Below are 19,995 nucleotides of genomic sequence, written 5' to 3' on the forward strand. Positions count from 1 at the left end.
CTGGAAAAGGAAAAGTAATCTCATTATGTATATAAATATATAATAAAAAAAATAAATAAACACACAAAAACACCGGGAGAATTCCAATAAAATATATTTGTATTCTTTTCATAGGATTACAGCCAAGATTCCTGGTGTGGCCCAACTTACCCCCGAAATCCCACAAAAATCAGCTTTGTGAACAGTTACTTGTGCTATAGTACGCGGTAAAGACTTTCCTCGACAAACCGTATTCGAAACGATCGACAACACGTCATTGTAAACCAGGAGGTCTCTCACACCTGCTCCCTACAGAGGCGGTAAGTGAGGGGGGGTATAGGACGGAGGACAAAAAACAAAAGGATCTACTCTGCACACCACCACATCAGTTAGCCCCCTGGTCATAAAGACTTGTGGCACCGAGGTAAAAGAAGCCACCGTCTTCTTCCGAGAAGACCAACTCCCATAGGTGCCACCGCCCGAGATTCTCCATCTCCGAGACGTTGTGGAAGACGGTTTTGTGTGTTTCTTTTTTGTTTTGTTTTTTTACAGTGTTTCGCTACGAGAAATCCACACAGGACTGAGAAGAAGCTTACGAAGAAGTCACCAATTTCCAAAGTTACGTATTCACGACACTTTTTTTTCCCCCTTAGTTTATTACCTAAAATTTTAGTTTTTTGTTTTTTTTTCTTGTATTTTTTTTTTTTTTTCCAACTTTTTTAAAAAAAAAAAATTTTTCCCTCCAGAATCACAGAATACTTTTTTTTTTTAAAGACTATGATAACAGCCAAAAAACTAGGAAAGGATCTAGAATCGATAACAGTCTTCAAGCATAGTCTGTCATGAAATCCACGAGACGACATGCGTTTTAAAAGGATTCTCTCCGGTATAGTCAATGGATCATATATCTATATATATATAGAGGCATAAATACGTAGATTTTTTTTATTAGGTTTTTTTTTTTTTTACCCATATAGACACAAACGCACATTACTCTAACACAGCGTTTGGCTACTTGTACAGTAGATGACGACATGAAGAAAGTCTCGACACGTGTGTAGCCGTTGGGATGTAACTGGTTAAACTAGATCAGCTCCGGTTCTGCCATCAAGTCTACGGAAAAGGTGGAGGAGGTCTTAAGATTGACCCGAAAAAAAAAAAAAAAAAAAAAAAAAAGCCCTTACCCACCATGACATGCTCGAAGTAAAACAGGTGCATGGCTCTCGGTTGGTCCTAGGAATAGAGGGTTTTCATGTAATACTTTGTGTCTGACCAACAGGGGAAGTGGCCTACAGCTAATATCAGAGATTTGCTTTGCCGTACAGGACAGGACAGAATAGGGAATGAAAAAAAAAAAAAAAAAAATTATAGATAGAGATATATATCAGATATATATAACAGATTTGCCGGACAGGACAGGACAGAATAGGGAATGAAAAAAATATAATCAGATTTGCCGGACAGGACAGAAAAGGGAAAAAAAAAAAAAAAATATATATATATTTATCAGATTTGCCGTACAGGACAGAATACGAAAAAAAAAAAAAATTACAATAATAAAAATAGACACTATCATCAGATCATTTGTACATCGTGAGGGAATGTGAAGCGAGAGGAAAGTGTTATAAATACCAGAAAATAGTCCCCCCGATTAATCCAGGTTATGATCTGTTAAATCGAAATAGATCATTTCTGAATATCGAGTGACACAGGAAGGAAGAATAAAATAAGATTTTTTTTATTTTTTTTTTAAATTATTTTTGACCCAGGCTTAGGTGTTTGAGCTCTGCCACAATTTACTGTAACAGCATTTTTAAATACAATACTATATTACTATCTGCTAAGGCCGGGCTATTTTTTTTTTTTTATACATCTTTAATTTTTTATTTATTTTTTTTTTTTAAATATATGGTGTCATTCGTTGGTGATAAAACCCGAGCTTATAATTCAGAATTTTTACTATAATTGAATAGAAGCAGCGAGGAAAAACGGCAAAAAAAAAAAAAAAAAAAAAGGGGGTGGGGAAAAAAGGGTGAGGGAAAAAAGGGTGAGGATAAAGGGGGAAAAAAGGGTGAGGATAAAGGGGGAAAAAAGGGTGAGGATAAAGGGGAAAAAAGGGTGAGGATAAAGGGGAAAAAAGGGTGAGGATAAAGGGGGGAAAAAAGGGTGAGGATAAAGGGGAAAAAAGGGTGGGGGAAAAAAGGGTGAGGATAAAGGGGAAAAAAGGGTGGGGATAAAGGGGAAAAAAGGGTGGGGATAAAGGGGAGGGGAAAAGTAAAGGGGAGGGGGGGAAAGAATTTATTATCTACCCCCGACATTAAATAAGACAAGAACCTCATTATAAAAAAAAAAAAAAAAAAAAATATACAGAACTGCAACGCTTAAAAAAATATATATTCCACATTACAGAAAAGGTCACTTCTAACAAGTCATATGGATACATGAATGCGCAGGATCAATGCAAGGCACCGTCCACAACAGTGACCAATAATAAAATATTAAATTGGAAAAAAAAAAAAATATTACAGTAAGAAAACAAGCAGGACCGTTTTCTTAAATGTGCTGATTTTGCACTAAACTGGGTCCCTTTCAAAGTAAGGACAGCTGCCGCTTTACAGGAAGACTCTGTCTTAACTTTGAAAAAGAGGGAGAAAAACAAAAAAAAAAAAAAAAAAAAAATAATAATAATAAAAACACATCAAGATTCCCAGCTCTACCGAATGTTTGCAAAGTCATTCCTAGTGTCAACCGCATCTTCCTTACATTGTAATATTTACAGGTTATGTCGCATTCAACTTATCCCAGTGACGAGATTACAAGTTATTACGAGAACTAGGCGCGCGCTAGAGGCGGGGGGAGGACGGCGCTCCGATGTCACTGCACAGGCTCCACGTAGTTTGCAGGGTACAGGCCCACTTGGCCGCCGTCTAGACGCCCTTTGCACCAGCCTTGTTCGTCTTCATCTTCTATTTTTGTCAGCTCTTCTCCTAATAAAAAAAAAAATAAAAGTGATGGGCTTTTTTTTTTTTTTACCATTAATGATTTGTCCTCATTAATGACTTGCGTCATCCCCTCTTTCCCTTACCGGCTTTGAAGCTGAGCTCGTCAGTCTCCTGCCCCTCGTAGTCATACAGTGCTCTGACCCGAACCTCGGATCCGGCAGCCGCCTCTTCATCAAAAGGGTTGCTGTCCCCGTTGGCGTCGTTGCTGGTGAAGGGGTTGTTGGACTCGTCATCGGACCACTCAGTGGGGTAGCTCTTTTCGTAGCTGCTGACGCTGGAATACAAGATGGTGCCGGGTAAGAGCCCATATATCTGGGCGAGGAAAATGAATATGGCGCGGCTACAACCTCCCCGCACCAAGAGAAGGCAGGTGGAGGCCATCTGCGGTCAGCACAGTGCCAGCTCCAGCTTTACAGGGCAAAACAAAGAGGTTTGTTAAGTGAATGCGGCTCGTGCAGGTACAGTAGTGGTTAGGCCCGGCAGCGGTAATGACCAACCTCCTCCTACAGGTGGAATTCTGTGCAGAATAAGGTCTATGTATATCCTTATATTGACCAGAGAGCCAAATATTCTGATACAGAGCACCAAATCCTCTGCACAGACATAAAGGAACAATGATACATTTCTACCTGCCTGCAACCTCCACTAGGGGGAGCTCATCATGCAGTGAGCTCCTCCCAGTGGTGGCCATAGGTAGATTCCCCCCCCCCCATTAACACCCCACTATAAGGTTGCAGAGAAGCAGACTGGCCGAGAGCGGTCGCACCCCCACCTCGTTCCATCTCACTGTTTAGACGCCAGTGTCACCATTGACTAGGTCACCTAAAGTGGTATAAACTGTCAAAACTGGAGTTTTCTACACATTACGAACAGGTGTCGATAGAAAGTTTTTGCGGTCTGCCTTTAGAGAGGTCTCTTGGCAGTATGCACTCATGTTAGAAATTGACTGGTGATCTGAAAGTCGGATGTGTGACAAGGGGTTACATTTTAACGAGTCTACAATGTCTGCCCTTATTAAGTAAAACGTACCGAGTTCCCGTCATCATACCCGGCTGATTGAAAGAGACCTTCAAAGTGATAACGAAAAAATATATTATACTTATTACATTCATAGTCAACTAACGGAACCAGTGGCGGACTGGTTTAGTAAAGTCTCTCTGATTCTTGTGGCCCAGTGGTCAGCTACAGGCAAAAAAATAGCCTGACCTTAGTACACAAATTTACTCTTGGTTCTATGTTATATTAATGAATGATTGCATTATAGTTATTTCTGCAAGTTAGGAATCAAGTATAATGGCGCTACTCATGAGCACTCCTTCACAGGGGCCCACCGGTGGATTCTCCCGCTTTCCAGTGGGCAAGTCCGAGCCTGAAATGAACACAAAACTCCAAAAAAAGTGATGCCTTCCCAAAGAAGAAGCCTCCAACGAGGAAAGGAAGTGCTCGGACCCCAATGATCCCCAGCGAGGGGCTACAGGTATTCTACCCAGATATATAAGGACACATGTAAGAGCAGTCTATACTACATATACCAGCAGGACAGGCTGACCCTACAGGGTCAGTCCAATGAACCGGACCCGAAGTGGGTGGATAATGCTTGAAGGGCTTAAACATCCCAAAATTTGGTCTTAAAGAAGAACCATGGACTATTTCTAAAGTGACTAGGGCATGAGCTGCAATACCGCATGCAACCTGTTGATCAGGCGTGGCGCCGTTTCTGAAAGTACGACGCTCTTGTGCCCACAGAAGGGGTAGAATACCTATACCTTCCCCAAAAGTGGAGACTTGAGTTGTCAGAGAGACCCCCGAGCGCCCACATGCCAGTTTCCAAGTTAATAAGCGGAGTTAATAGATAAATGGTAGGTTAGTGTCCGGTGCTGGAAGGGGGGAAAAAAAAAAGGGGGGAAACCAGGGTTAGAGAGAGAAACGAGTGGACGGAGTAAGGTTCCATGCCCCGCGCTCCGCGGCTCCTCGCCCCCTACGGACAAACAAGTGCAGACGAGAAGAAGAGACAACAGGGAGCAGCGAGTCACCAACTTTTTCATTTTACTGTCCTCCTTCTCAATGATATTGTTCGTCTCCTCCTCGTCCTCGAAGGGGTTGGGACTCGACTGCGTGGACTGTATTGACTGGACACTAAGATGGCTATGTGGGAAGAAGAGAGCAGGCGCATCAAACCACAGACAGGGGGGCACATACTTTATGGGGAAGAGACTGCCACCTCAGGACAACGCGGCAGCGCAAAAATCCTCGGCCGGCACCGTGGGTGCATCCTAGCAATTACTAGGCCTGGCCATACCGTCGTGTTGGTTGGAAGTAACCCCCAAACTGATCACGACCCAGTTAAGGGTAGTCCCATCTCCAAGTTCCAATCCCAGTATGTAGTAGGTGTCATGATCATTTTAGAAAAACACCTCCAATTAGAAATGTATAACAGTTCTTCTGATTAGCCATGTCGCTTACCTCTTATGCAGGGCATTGTGGTGACTTAGATATCCATGGTTATGACCACTACCTAGCTACCTGTCACTATACCTAAGCTACTGCAATGCCTGCACATGAGGAGACATAGCTAATCAGAAGAACTATACTACATTTCTAAATAGGAGGCATTTGCTGATATTATTACACCTACTACATGCTGGGATAGGATTTAGGAAATGGGAATACCCCTTTAAGTAACTTGACGTTACCAACGGGTGGTTCTTTCTCCTCGAACACGACTCCCCCCAAATGATGGTTTCCCACCTGCCTCCCTAATTAGATGAGTAACGCACCCACCAAATATTTTATTTGTTGCAAATTTGCTCCCATTACTTTAGGGACGCCAGTTGCATCTGGATAATGGAAAAGTACCCAAAGGGATATTCCCACCTCCAAGATCCTATCCCACTATGTAGTTGTTGTGGTAATAATATTAGCAAATACCTCCAAATTAGAAATGTAGTACAGTTCTTCCGATAAGCTAGGCCGCTTACCCCATATGCAGGGCGTTGCAGTTGCTTAGGTATCCATGGTTACAACTACTCACATAGTGACAGTTCTCGTAGCCATGGATATCTGCTACTGCAATGCCCTGAACATGGGGTAAGGGACAAAGCTAATCAGAAGAGCTATACTACATTTCTAATTGGAGATATTTGCTAAAAATTATTATTACACCAACTACATATCGGGATAGGATCGTGGAGCTGGGAATAACTAAGTATCAAATCATGGTAAAAAAAAATAAAATAATTTAAAGGGGTCCTCCTCCTAGAAGGGACCCTTCATAATGAGCTGAGACTCCCACTGATCAGCAGTAATTACTGGGAGTACTTCTATTCCCTGCAGCACCACCTTAGGATAACTGAGGCATTACTTGACACCCATTATAATCCAGGGACCAAGACGCCCTTTTCCAGCCCCTCTCACTGACCACATAGATTTACGTCACCTGTTCAGCGCCATAACAGCTCCCATTAATATCTGTTATCTGAACCAGACAACCCCGTTAAGAAAAAAAAAGAAATTCAGAAACAGCGCCACCCCTGATCGCGTGGTAGCGTGTGGTATTGCAGCCCGATCTGCAAAACTAGACAACCCATGGTCAGGAGTGGCGCTGTCTCTTAAAAAAATGAAGTGGCCACGTTTCCCTAATCCTGGACAGCCCCTTCAACCAAGTCCAAAGTAAAGGATATAAAGACGTGCGGGCCCACCTGCTGTGTTTATTCTGCAGAGACCCCTCGCCCGCCTGACTGATTCCCGTCAGGGTGACCCCCTCTCCGGGCTTCTTCTTCTCTCTCCGGCTCAGAGTACGGTTTAAGTCAGCAGACCATTCCTACAGGAAAGGGTTAACAAAAAAAAAAAAAAGGGGGAAGATGAAGGTGCAGTACTCCTCTCTCTCCATTAGGGGGCACTGGTGAACAAAGAACATAATGCAGCCACAAGCAGCCATTTTTTTTCCCCTTATTCGTCTCATGAGAAGCAAATGAAACGGAACAGATCATGCAGCATGCGAGGGGAGCGCTACCCCGCCGGATCGTGACGAACGCCGCGAGATGTAACTGGAGCGCAAGTATGAGCCGCCATCAGGTTGCCATGACACAAAATAAAAAAATATATAAATAAATCAGGAGAGAATTAGCCCTGAAGCCTCCCAGTCGCGTTTCATGCACCATTAACGTCATTACAAAAGCGAAACGCGAAGGCCATCTGCTATTACAGCTGCTCACCACAGGGTGGCAGCAGTCGGGTTGGCAGAACCCTGGGGGGCGCATATGCCCTTGAAAAGCAAAAAAAAAAGAAAAAAAAAAAGAACATTGACGTAATGAGAGCGATCACGTAGATGCACTGCAGTGTGATCTACCACCAGAAGGGGGCGCTACGCCCACATATTACATTCCCATTACATGGCCAATAGGAATGTAACAAAAAAAAAAAAAAAAAAAGTTTCCTTAGGATTTAACACATCCAGTTATGTGGCCGCTGGCGAACTACAAATACCAGTGCAAATAATCAGTTTGGACAATATACTGTAGAAATTGCACTGGGGTAAAAAATATATAGCGCCACCTGTCTTCACTGGCAGTTTCTGGTACTACACCTCAGCCTCATTTAAAGAGGGAGGATGAGTTGTAATTCCAGAACTGTGGACAGGAGGGGCGCTGTGACACAGCGGGACCCGAAAACAGCTGACCGGGGGGGGGGGGGGACACGCCCCCGACCAACAAATGGAGCGAGGAGCGGACGGGCCACCAGGGGGGACGTTACTTACTTCATCCTGGCGTCATGGAAGGCAGGAGAGACGGGAGGAGAAATATTAACATTGGATGAGAAAATGTAAAGGCGATGTCATACCGGCAGCGGCCACTCTCGGGGGGAGGGCGCCACTGCTCTATCCCCCCGCCCCTCCATACACAGGCGATAGCTGCCCACCCACCTCGAACTGCGGCCAGTTCATGGACATGCCGGGGCCGTGATTGTTCTTGAACCACTTGAGGTCCTCCAGGACGTCGGCGGACTTGATGGAGTAATCCAGGTCTCGGTATATACTGGAATAACTGGGGAGGAGGAAACAGTCAGTGACCAGGGCGGCCAAGATTTCACCAGCCGGATTAGTGCCGCCACATATCACCGGGAGAAAATCAACAGCACATTAACAGGTAGGAGGCGTCGGGGTCTTTATATCTCCCCACCAATCGAGTTGTTCTTATCCATCCCGCCATACCTATAATGACCCTTCCATCCCCCTCAGGTCTGGACGCTCCGCGCCTTGGACAACCCTGAACCAAATGATGATCCGGATGAGATCTCACCCATCCAGGTTGGACAGATCCAGATGCTTCTCCACGTCGAGCAGCAGGTCTCGGAAGAAGCGGAGTCTCTTGTCCTCGAACTGCTGGCACTGCTCGAACACCTGCTCCATGTTCTCCATGTACTGCGGGGTGGCGCTGTCCAGGTCCTTCAGGGTCTTCTCGTATTTCTCTTTGGTCTGTGAAGAGCACAGGACGGCGGATTATTCGCAGACATCGCTGCGCTGGGTCATTTCATTTACTTTTTTTTAAAAAAAGGAGACAGTCAGCAGGTATGAGCCAGCAAAAATGCAAGCAGTGTTATTTGATGGGGGGCTGGGAGAGAAGTATAGAAGTGTCCCCCTCTGCTCTTGATTGATGCATGTGGAGGTCTCCTGATCCTAACCCTTTCCCCACCAGAGCTCCTGAAATACTCTGTGCTGCTTCTTCCAGTATCAGCTCATATATTACCTTTCACATGCGCCCCCGCCGCCACCCCTTAGTAAATAATAATACCATGATTAGACCGTTCATTGACTCCCACAAGACATTCCCATGCCGCATCTCCTTAAATACTCTGTGCTGCTAATACTTTCATTTTGATTCCTATTTTTTGGAGGAAGAAAAAAAAAAAAGAAAAAAAAAAAAATCAGATGAAGGTAAAAGGTCACATATGGAAACCTTATAGCCCCCTATATAAGCGCACACACGTCATGGCGAGAAGGGAAGTCCCCCTACTCCGATGTCCTATGCATTATTCACCAGGGGAGCCATGAATTATTCAACGGCTTCTCACAGTTTGCGGAGATGTAGATCAGGATTTTCAAGCATGAAAACAAGAGGTTGTGACAAGTAATGGGACCGCAACGGCGGAGAGGGGAGCCGACAACCCTCCGCAACGGCGGAGAGGGGCGGCCGACAACCCTCCGCAACGGCGGAGAGGGGCGGCCGACAACCCTCCGCAACGGCGGAGAGGGGCGGCCGACAACCCTCCGCAACGGCGGAGAGGGGAGCCGACAACCCTCCGCAACGGCGGAGAGGGGAGCCGACAACCCTCCGCAACGGCGGAGAGGGGAGCCGACAACCCTCCGCAACGGCGGAGAGGGGAGCCGACAACCCTCCGCAACGGCGGAGAGGGGAGCCGACAACCCTCCGCAACGGCGGAGAGGGGAGCCGACAACCCTCCGCAACGGCGGAGAGGGGAGCCGACAACCCTCCGCAACGGCGGAGAGGGGAGCAGACAACCCTCCGCAACGGCGGAGAGGGGAGCCGACAACCCTCCGCAACGGCGGAGAGGGGAGCCGACAACCCTCCGCAACGGCGGAGAGGGGAGCGAGAACTTCAGCAAATGGGGGCATACAGCAGATGACCTTTTGACACCCCACAATCTCATCACAGGCGGATATTAGTGGTGTAGCTGATGTGTTCCTGAACGGACGCCATACTGGGATTGTGCAAATTACAGTCTCAGCATTTCAGTGGTTTAACAGCAGGTGTATGGAGCGACCTTCGCTCCCCCTCCATTGCCTAGCAGTACATCTTGGAGCAGCAGGCTATTAAACCTGGAGTTCCAAACACGGCCTATAGACAAGAGTGGCGCTGTTCCTGGAAGAATACAGCCAATGCTTTCTAATCTGATGCTATCCCTTTAAGCAGGGGGTGTTTCTATAAAGTATGTGGAGGTTTCTGATCCAGGTACCTATGGGGGGGGTTGTAAATACCACATAAGAGGACCCCAGGTTGTATAGGGCATGTGGTTTGTAGGCGGCCATATTACTGATTTTGCACTGGGGCTCTCGCAAGTGGCAATGCAGCGGCTGCCGATCACAGCGTATATTTGCTCATCGGGGCGTTACACCAGGGCAGGTATACAAACAAAGGCGAGGTTAGCCGCCACATCCGCACCTTCTGAGAGTCCTGCTTGCTCTTCTCCACCTTGTCCTGGAGTTTCTTCAGCTGCTCAGGATTGAGCGCAGGGTCGGCTTTGCTGTTTGTCTCCCTTGATATGGCGAGTTTCTCCTCCTTGCAGGCAGCGTGGTAAGCCTTCTTAGCTGCTTCCACCTGGAGAAAGCAGAAAAAAAAAAAATCCAACCATTGCACTTGTGGTGACCGCCTCAACCGTTCAGCAGCCACCGACTGGCTGCAGTGGTCACGTGCCCCTTGAGTGGAATGTGACCGATTGTGGCCGTCTTCCCTCTCACCTCCTTCAGTTTCTTTGCCCACGGCTTCTGTGCTTTCCTGAAGCCATCTTCAGCTTCCTTGGTCTCCTTGAAGCCCCCCATCATCTGCTTGTGGTACGCCTCCTTCTGCCAGTTCTTCACTTTCTCAAAGTCGTCATTCATCAGCGCGTTCTTCACCTCGAGGTGGAGCTCGCTGACTCTCTCCGCTTCGGTCATCACGGCATTCCAGGCCTTCTCCCCTGTGCCGTACTGAGGCCCTAGAAGAGGTAAAGTGGTATTAGACTGAGGAATGCTGGGAGATTTCAGCCCTGATTGTTAATGCAGCTCTGGACTAAAATACAGGCTGTAAAAGACGAATAGGTCACTGTATAAACGCAGACCACTGGACAGAAGCCATTTAAATAACACAGCACTTCCTACAGTCTGTATTATACTCCAGAGCTGAACTCACAATTCTGCTGGCTATAACAGCAAGAAAGGGAAGAGACAACCGCTCTATGCCCGATCCTAGGTAATACAGATGTGACCCTGCCAGATTTCCTCCCTCTTTACCTTTCTCCACGAGCTGCTTCCACCTCTTTGCCCATTCTGTCAGCTGCTGTGCGTACGCCTTCTCGATTTTCGCCCGCTCATGCAGACAGTTCATTAAATCGTTGCAGAGCCTGTGCCCGTCATCTATCCTCTTGACTGCACGCTTGTAATTGCCGATCTGTCAAAAATTAAAAAAAAAAATGCAATGAAAAATAAAATGCAGACAACAGAATGACGTTCGCTTAATAGCCTGGGTAAAAAAAAAAAAAATCACCGTTTTGTGTATACAGCTCCAATGCAGGCGCAAGAGTCTACAAAGGCTTAAGCGGTACATAACCTTACACAGTCCCTTGGTTACAAACACTTCTCCCAAATCCAGTCATTCCCTTATTCCAAGACTCAGCCAAGAAATGCAAGTTACAGGGGAAGGTGCATACTAATGCAGAGCAGAGCGTGTGTATATTCCTGCCTATCTAGGCTACAGCCGTATACAGTTGTGTGGAAGTGTTTGCCCCTTCCCAATTTCCTGTTCTTTTGCATGTTTGTCACACTTAAAATGTTTCCAATCACCAAACAAGTTTACAATATTAGACAAAGATAACACAAGTAATCACATAACGCATGTCTTTATTATTAAGGGAAAAAGAAATCCAAACCTACAGGGTCCTGTGTGAAAAAAAAAAAAAAAAAAAAAGTGATAATTTATGTTTTTAAGGGATAAGTAAACTGTGGTTTATCACATTTTTGGGAAGCGGAGTTCAAATTCCCTAGACACACCCAGGCCTGATTACTGCCACACCTGTCCTCAATCAAGAAATCACTTAAATAGGACCTGCCTGACAAAGTGAAGTAGACCAAAAGGTCCTCAAAGCTAATCATGATGTGCAATCTAAAGAAATTCTGGAACAAATGAGAAAAAGTAATGGAGATCTACCAGCACTGGAAAAGGTTATAAAGCCATTTCTAAAGCTTTGGGAGACCAGTGAACCACAGTGAGAGCCATTATCCGCAAATGGTGATAACATGATACAGTAGTGAACCTTCCCAGGAGTGGCCGCCTGATCAAAATTACCCCAAGAGTGCAGTGACGACTCATCAAGTGGTCACAAAAAATCCCACAACAACATCCAAATTGCAGGCCTCACTTGCCTCAGTTAAGGTCAGTGTTCATGACTCCAGCATAATAAAGAGACTGGGCAAAAATGGTCTGCACGGCAGAGTTCCAAGATGAAAACCACTGGTGCGTAATAAGAACATAAAGTCTCGTCTCAGTTTTGCCAGAAAACATCTTGATCCCCAAAACTTTTGGGAGAATACTCTGTGGAACGATGAGACAAAAGTTGAACTTTTTAGAAGGTGTATGTCCCATTACATCTGGCGTAGAAGGAACACAGCATTTCAGAAAAAGAACATCATACCATCAGTAAAATATGGTGGTGGCACTGTGATGGTCTGGGGCTGTTTTGCTGCTTCAGGACCTGAAAGACTTGCTGTGGTAAATGGTACCATGAATTCTACTGTCTACCAAAACATCCTGAAGAGGGAATGTCCGGCCATCTGTTCGTGACCTCAAGCTGAAGGGCACTTGGGTTTTGCAGCAGAACAATGATCCAAAACACACCAGTAAGTCCAGCTCTGAATGGCGTAACAAAAATCAAAATTAAGACTTGAGTGGCCTAGTCAAAGTCTTGACCTTAATCCGACAGATGCTGAGGTATGACCTTAAAAAGGCGGTTCATGCTCTGAAACCCTCCAATGTGGCTGAATTACAACAATTCTGCAAAGATGAATGGCCCAAAATTCCTCCAGAGCATTGTAAAACACTTATTGCAAGTTATCGCAAACGATTGCAGTTGTTGCTGCCAAGGGCGACCCAACCAGTTAGTAAGTTTAGGGGACAATCACTTTTTCACACAGGACCTTATAGGTTTGGATTTTTTTCCCTTAATAAAAAAGACCTTCATTTATAAATTGCATTTTGTGATTACTTGTGTTCTCTTTGTCTAATATTTACATTTGTTTGGTGATCTGAAACATTTGTGTGTGACAAATAGGCGAAAGAATAAGAAATTAGGAAGGGGGCAAACACTTTCACACCCATAAATAACCATACAGATTCCTTTAGAATCATGAGAAATATTTCTACCAAATCCATTTTCCTTCCCGCTTTCCATGACTCAGCTAGGAACTCAAAGTTAGAGGGGAAATGGTGTAGTAATCAGGGCTGTGGAGTTGGAGTCATGGAGTCGGAGTCATGGAAATTGAGTCGTCGGAGGTTTGGCTGACCAACGCCACAGCCCTAGCAGGGCTGTGGAGTCGGAGTCATGGAGTCGGTAAGCCAACTCCAACTCCTCAATTTCCATGACACAGACTCAACAAATCCAATATACCAGGGCTGTGGAGTTGGTAAGCCAAACCTCCGACTCTACGACTCCAACTCCACAGCCCAGGTCGGAGCCCATTTTGGTGGAGATGGAGGCTGTGTCATGGAAATTGAAGAGTCAGTTTTGGCTTACCGACTCCACAGCCCTGGTAGTAATACAGAGCAGAGTGTGTATATACCTGCCTAGCTAGGCTTCAGCAGTACATACCCTTACAAAGACCCATAGAGACATGAGAAATGGTTCTGCCAAATCCATATTCCTCCCCTCATTCCAGGGCTCAGCTATGAAAAGTGAATTGCAGGGGAAGGTGCACAGTGAAGCTCACTCAGTAGAGTATGTATATATTCCTGCCTATCTAGGCTCCAGCAGTACATACATTTACAAAGACCCAAATAGACTTACAAATAATTCTTAAAAAAAAAAAAAAATCCATATTCTCTTTCACCCCAATTCCAGGACTCAGCTAGGAAACAGAAGTTGCAGGGGAAGTGGTCTAGTAATGCAGAGCAGACAGTGTGCTCCTACCTATCTAGGATCCAGCAGTACATACACTTACACAGACCCATGAAAAATCATTCCACCAAATCCATATTTCTTCCCTCATTCCAGGACTCACTGAGGAAAAGTGAATTACAGGGGAAGGTGCATGGTAACGCACATCAGAGTATGTGCGTGTTCCTGCCTCTCTAGGCGCCAGCAATACATAGGTATTTTTTTGATTTCTAATAACTTCTTACCATATCAAGGCCTGAAATGCTCAGGGGCATAAGGAAGAGTGTTTTCGGGAAGCTGCCATGTCACATCATGATCAGCCACAGTAGTAGCCGAGTAAAGTAGCACTTGTGGGTTGGTGGTCAGGCTTTACGAGAAGTGAGCTTTACAGCGCTGCTCAGGTTACAGTCATCATAATAGTACCAATAATAATAAAATACGATGACTACTCCTGTATATTACAGCACCGGGAGCCATTTACTCCTATGACATCTATGTCAAACCTACATCCTAAGCAATAAAGCGTAAAGTGATTCTGCAGGCGCAACCGTATGTAATCCACTAACTCGTCTAGGTAATAACCGCTTCTTTTCATTGTCTCATGAGTCACAACAAAATCGTCCCATGAATACATTTTTTACATTGCCATTAGCAACACTTAGTCCATGTACTGCAAACAAGAAGCTAGGAAAAGTTGTTCCCAACGCAACAGAGCAAATGAGCAGCCTTTTCCCACACAAGAACTTCCCCTGATGATCACCATTTACAAGTTACAGAGGAAATCTCACAAGTAACAGGTAAAAGAAGATTTGCTCACAGATAAACACTCACCCCATTTTTTTCCCCTTCTCACCCTTCCTCCCTTTTCCTTCTCGGGTATTACTTCCTCGTTTTTTTCTTCCTCCCTCTGTTCTTACCCCCCCCCCCACACTTTCCTTCCACGCCATTTATTTCCGTTCACAGCTTTTTCATTCTTATTTCACTTCCTTGCCCAGTTTTGTCTTTCCCTTCACTTTTCCTCAATTTCTTTTTCTTTACTTTTCCCATTTTTCTTTCAGTTTCCTTCCCCTCCTACCTCTCTCCTGTAACCCAACTTTTCCTTATCCCTGCTTTTTGTTACTCTTACCTTTTCTTCCTGTTTCTTCTACACCCCTCAATATGCACAAGGAGTCTTTTTGCAGTTTTCAGAGAAGAAACTAAGCAGAATCCCCAGGATTTTAAGGATTTTTGAGCATTTGGAGAGTTTCTACTCAGTATATACTCTAAGACCCCTATAAAAAAAACAAAAAAACAAACAAACAGTACCCCGTTTTTTTTCCCCCCCTTCACTAGTTTTCCCTCCCTATACCCTCGACTTGTTTCCTTTCCTCAATTTCTTTCCATACTTTTGACGTCTTTTTTCCAGGGTTTACCGCCCCTTTTCTCCAGCTTTACCTCTTTAGTCTCCTTTTGCTTCCTCTTCCCACTTTCTTTTGTTCACTTTCCTTCAAGTCTCCTTTTCCACTTCTAACACTGTTTTCTACTTCCCTTTTCTTTTACCTTCATCCATTTTACTTCCCTTTACCCCTCTCCTTCTGTTTCCTTTCCCCACTTCCTTTCCTTTCATCTAGTCTCCTTTTCCATTACCTTTACCCTCCTTTTGTTTCCTTTCCCCACTTTTCTTCATGTTGCCTTTTCCCCAGTTTTTCCCTTTAGGACCCTTTGGTTTCTTTTCCCCACCTTCTTTCTTTTCCCTTCAGGTCTTTTCCTTTCCCCTCTCCCTACTTCCAGTGTTCCTTCGCGTCACCTCCCCCCACACTTTGTTTCCTTTCCCCACTTTCTTTCCTTTCTCTTCTTTCATCTAGTCTCCTTTTCCATTCGCTTTACCCTCCTTTTGTTTCCTTTCCCCACTTTTCTTCATGTTGCCTTTTCCATTCCCTTCACTCCTTTTCCTGGGTTTACTTCCCTTTAGCCCCCTTTTGTTTCCTTTTCCCCACCTTCTTTTCTTTCCCTTCAGGTATTTTCCATTCCTTCCTTTTACTCCCCACTTTTTACCTTTCATCTTTTTTCACTCCTTTCACCCTTCGCCTCCACTTTCTTGTTTTTCTCTCCTTCTGTTTCCATTCCTCACTTTACTTCATCTTTTCCATTCCGGTTTTCCCTTCTACTTTATCCCGTCTTGCCCTTTCTTCTTTTCTATTCCATTCATCCCTTTCCAATCTTGCTTTCCCTTTAAGTGACTGCTCCCTACTCGATAACCATCTCTCTAGCACATAGTGGCACATTCTTCACATATCTGTTTTGCCGAGTAGGGGAGAGAAAGTCGAATCATAAATGGCGCCGTCTCCTGGGGACCAGAACCCTGTAAATGGCTTCATACATCAGAAGAGAAATCAGGTTGGACAAGTCTCTCCCTCCCGCTCTCTGGTTATATAATGTCTTCTCCCTGTATAAACACTCTGCAGCGAGACGCTCCGCGGGGCGAGCAGAAAGCTCCACTTGTTATCTCTCCGCTCCTGGTTGCACAAGACAGAAGCGGCCCTGAATGAGGACTATGAATTACCAATGTATACAGGTTGCGAATAGTCCAAATTCCTGCAACGTAATCCTAAAGCAAAACAAGGCGGCATTAACCCCGTGGCCGCCGAGACTCCTCGCCTCGCTCCTTAAATAGCGAGCTTTACGGAACTTGCGAAATTACTCATCGTACGACGCGTCAGAGCGCATCTGGATCATGTCACTTTACCAAGCAGAAACGTTGTATCCCACCACCACCGCCCCTCGTTCTGTGCGCCGCACCAAGAGGAGTACGGTATCAAATCAGCAAAAGCTTATCCCGCGTATTCTAATCTCGCCGTCAATTATCACCATGACAACAGAAAAATTTGACGGAGGGGGATAGAAAATTAAAAAAAAAAAAAAAAAAAAAAATGTAATGGAATTAATTCCAAAAATTAAGACGCGCTCATCCCTACGCAAATCTTCCGAGGTTTCAGTTTTCCATCCTTAAGGTTGTGTTCACACTAATGTCAAGGCTTCAACAATCGATGCACTTTCATATGGGATCCTGACGAACCCTACTTCATTTTCTAGCGACCTTTTACATTTCTGATGCGTACATTTGATGTGACTTTGGGTCATAGAGTAGAGAATCAAAACTTACACGGCTTGTTAGTCTGTGGCTCTCTCATAGCACATGAACGCTCGGTTCAGCCGAGCATGCATACGTTTTTAATCGAAAAAGTGGCTGCCAGACATATCCGACGGCAGATAATTCCCTTGGGGAAGCAAAATAATCAGGACACAAATTCAACATGGCTCCCTCTACATAGGGTAAGTCAGGAGGCTCCCGTAAAAATTAGTCATCCGCTCCGGCAGAAAATCTACATTAATCTAATGTGAACAGGGGCTTTGAAGGCTTAATAGGTTGGTCAGTCCTTAAATGGATTTTCCAGTTTCTCCCGGGTGCAAACACACGGAAAAAAAAAAAAAAGTTGGCTTTCCTCACTCTCCCCGGGTCCGGAGCAGAGTTTCCGCCGATGCTTCCGAGGTCTGATATGGTCTGCAGCACTGATGTCAGAGACAGCACTGCAGCCAATCACTGAGCTCAGCAATATTTGACGGCCCAAGCCACTCCGATTGGCTGCACAGTTGTCGATGTCACAGCTGAAGAAAGCAACATAGCGAGTACAGCGACAGAGACTTAGGGCCGGACCCGGGGAGGGTGAATAAAACCGGTCTATTTTTATAAAACAAACTGCACCGAGGGAAAAGGGGGGTCTCCCGTAATAGGAAATGCCCCTTTAATGTAATAAAAAAATCTATTGTTTTCTACTTAGTCACAGCAGCCAATCGGAAAATGACGAGCTGTAGCGGGAAGGCAGTTTGAACCAATCAGTAGACAGGGGGCGTGTCTCAGACTACCAGTGATCCCCTGTAGGCACCGTAGCTGCACTGTAGCCACAGATTACAGCTCTGCCGAGCTAAAAAACGTAGCCAACAGCAGGGGGAATCAATTTTTTTTGCCTTAATTCTTTCAATTGCTACATGGGTTGTAGTTTTAATATTTTGCCATGGGATTACTATTAGCGGGGTGTGGGCGATTCACTATTTTGCTAACTTTTTTTTCCCCCCCGCCCCTCACAGCAGAGGTTAATGCTCCCCTTGTACATTTTTTCTGCGACGTGTTAAAGGGCCATTCAAAGGGAGGCTTTCCCTCCTGGGCTCAGATTAGTTTAGGAGCCCCTTGTCAGCAGCGCGTGCGAGGACACATTGGGGGGATTGATGTGTACAAACAGCTTCCACTGCGAAACGCGCCGGACTCACTGACATGTAGCGCTGACAGTGGAGCGAGTCAGTCACCCAGCGAGCGGCAACGAACAGCCAGGCCTCTGTTGGGTGGAATCCGATAGCAGCAAAGTGAATAAATTCTGTGTGACCTTGAGCCGTGGAAGGAAAGAAAAACACTCGTCCGATTGTGATGAAGTTTTCTCTTCCATCTTCATGCCCCGACAACAGTTTCCTAAAGGAGAGCCACAGGACGGACGACACTGCTGATCTGACAAATAGATGGAATGGTTAGAGCTGAAGTTTGTGCTGCAGAGCATCGGTTCCCAACATAAACACAACCATCTGTCCAGAAACTGAAGTTTTCGGCATGCCCTGACAGTTTCACAATAGCTGCTGTAAGGGAACCAGATTAATAGCAAAAACAGTAAGGAACTGAAGCTCTGGAGCACAAACTTCAGCTCTACCGTAACTAAATTCTCCAGCTCTTGGCAAACTGCAACTCCCAGCAAACCTAAACAGCTGACGTTTAAAGACCACACCTCTAAAAGTCATCCAAGTAGTCGCTGGAATGGTTAGAGCTGAAGTTTGTGCTCCAGAGCTTGAGTTCCTATACCATAAACATTTTCGTAGGCTCAAAATTGTATACACAGCCCATAATCCAATGCCTCTTATCCGGGTCTGTCAAAAGGACTCATGGGAAATAAGTCGAACTGCTCCTCTAAAAGGAAGTGCCCATCCACATGCACGCTCTCTGGAGCAGAGTGGGCATGTGTTTTCAATAGGGAGAGTGAAATAAGCTGCTGCCGGTTACTTATCTCCTGTGAGTGGACATGTACAAATCCAACATGTCCGATCCTTCTCTCTCACCCGCCCACTGGGGACTGGGAAAATAATTGGGACACCTAATTAGATCATCACCAGTTGACCGAAATCTCAAGTTTCAGCTGAAGTTCATGTAATGTTGTGAATGGCCATCTTTGGCTTAATCGACCATACAGCATGGGAAGCTAGAGGAGGTAAGATAAGCCTAAAGCACATTAGCTTAAATAGTCATAGTTGTACCAATCTGTATATTTAAGAAAGCTGCTTATTTCTCCACTTATGAGCCACTTTTCACCCCAGTCTCCTAAACTCATGAACTGCTGAAGTCTCTCTTAGGCTAAACAAAACTGACTGTTCAATCACTGAGAGATCAAGTTGCAGCTGCCTATTGAAGTCTAAGAGGAGGGGAGGAGTGAAAGAGTGTGAAAGACACTGACACAGTAAGCTCTGTATTCACAGTTACAATGTTCAGTACTACTGCATGAGGTCCTCCAGGCTGTTGCTTCAAATCATTTTCTACATAGAGACAGGAGAACAGGAATCCCTCCTTTTGTGTGCACATGGTAAATTAGCTTTTCTACACTCACTAGCTCAGAGACAACTGGTAACTAGAGATGGAGACTGCGGAGGGGAAAACCAGCAAAAATGCCCTAGGAGTTGTAGTTTTTCAACAGGTGGAGGGCGGCAGGTTGCGGACCCCTGCCGTGCATGATAGCATTACAGCCAAATTCCAGTACTGAGGAAAGCTAGTTTCCGTTCACTCGCTAATAATTTCCTTTCGGGGCGAAATCCTGGCCTTCCATGACTCACAGTAATTGTTACAAGTTTCCTACAGAACTTCCAGATGACTTCACATCATGGTTTCCCTGCTAGAACAATGAGAAGAGACAAGGGAACACAGCTCAGCAAATTTTAACTAACGCAAAGCAGATGCATCGAGAAGGCGAGAAAGACGATACCACGAGGAAAAACACCATCTAGAAGGGTTACAATCAAAACGGAAGACAACGTGGATCTGCTCAACCATCGGATATACACGAGCCGGCGGCAAGAGACTAGGAAT

General features: G+C 45.3%; 1 protein-coding gene across 4 annotated transcripts in view; it reads right to left on the bottom strand.

The window, feature by feature from the left end:
* Positions 1 to 77: 77 nt before the first annotated feature.
* PACSIN2 (protein kinase C and casein kinase substrate in neurons 2) overlaps positions 78 to 19,995 on the bottom strand; it is a 60,264-nt gene continuing 40,346 nt past the window's right edge. For 3 of the 4 annotated variants that reach the window (XM_073567699.1, XM_073567701.1, XM_073567700.1), the window contains exons 3-11: positions 10,987 to 11,143; positions 10,456 to 10,691; positions 10,160 to 10,315; positions 8,279 to 8,454; positions 7,903 to 8,023; positions 6,680 to 6,801; positions 5,019 to 5,126; positions 3,065 to 3,255; positions 78 to 2,966 (exon numbers count right to left, since the gene is read on the bottom strand). In XM_073567699.1, the coding sequence (XP_073423800.1) occupies positions 2,854 to 2,966; positions 3,065 to 3,255; positions 5,019 to 5,126; positions 6,680 to 6,801; positions 7,903 to 8,023; positions 8,279 to 8,454; positions 10,160 to 10,315; positions 10,456 to 10,691; positions 10,987 to 11,143 (1,380 nt within the window). In that variant the 3' untranslated portion in view covers positions 78 to 2,853. The remainder of the gene's footprint in view (positions 2,967 to 3,064; positions 3,256 to 5,018; positions 5,127 to 6,679; positions 6,802 to 7,902; positions 8,024 to 8,278; positions 8,455 to 10,159; positions 10,316 to 10,455; positions 10,692 to 10,986; positions 11,144 to 19,995) is intronic. The other variant, XM_073567702.1, reaches the window with a different exon arrangement.

The sequence above is a fragment of the Dendrobates tinctorius genome, unplaced genomic scaffold (genome assembly GCF_039654945.1).
Source record: "Dendrobates tinctorius isolate UK_male_01 unplaced genomic scaffold, ASM3965494v1 ptg000020l, whole genome shotgun sequence".
Lineage (NCBI taxonomy): Eukaryota > Metazoa > Chordata > Amphibia > Anura > Dendrobatidae > Dendrobates > Dendrobates tinctorius.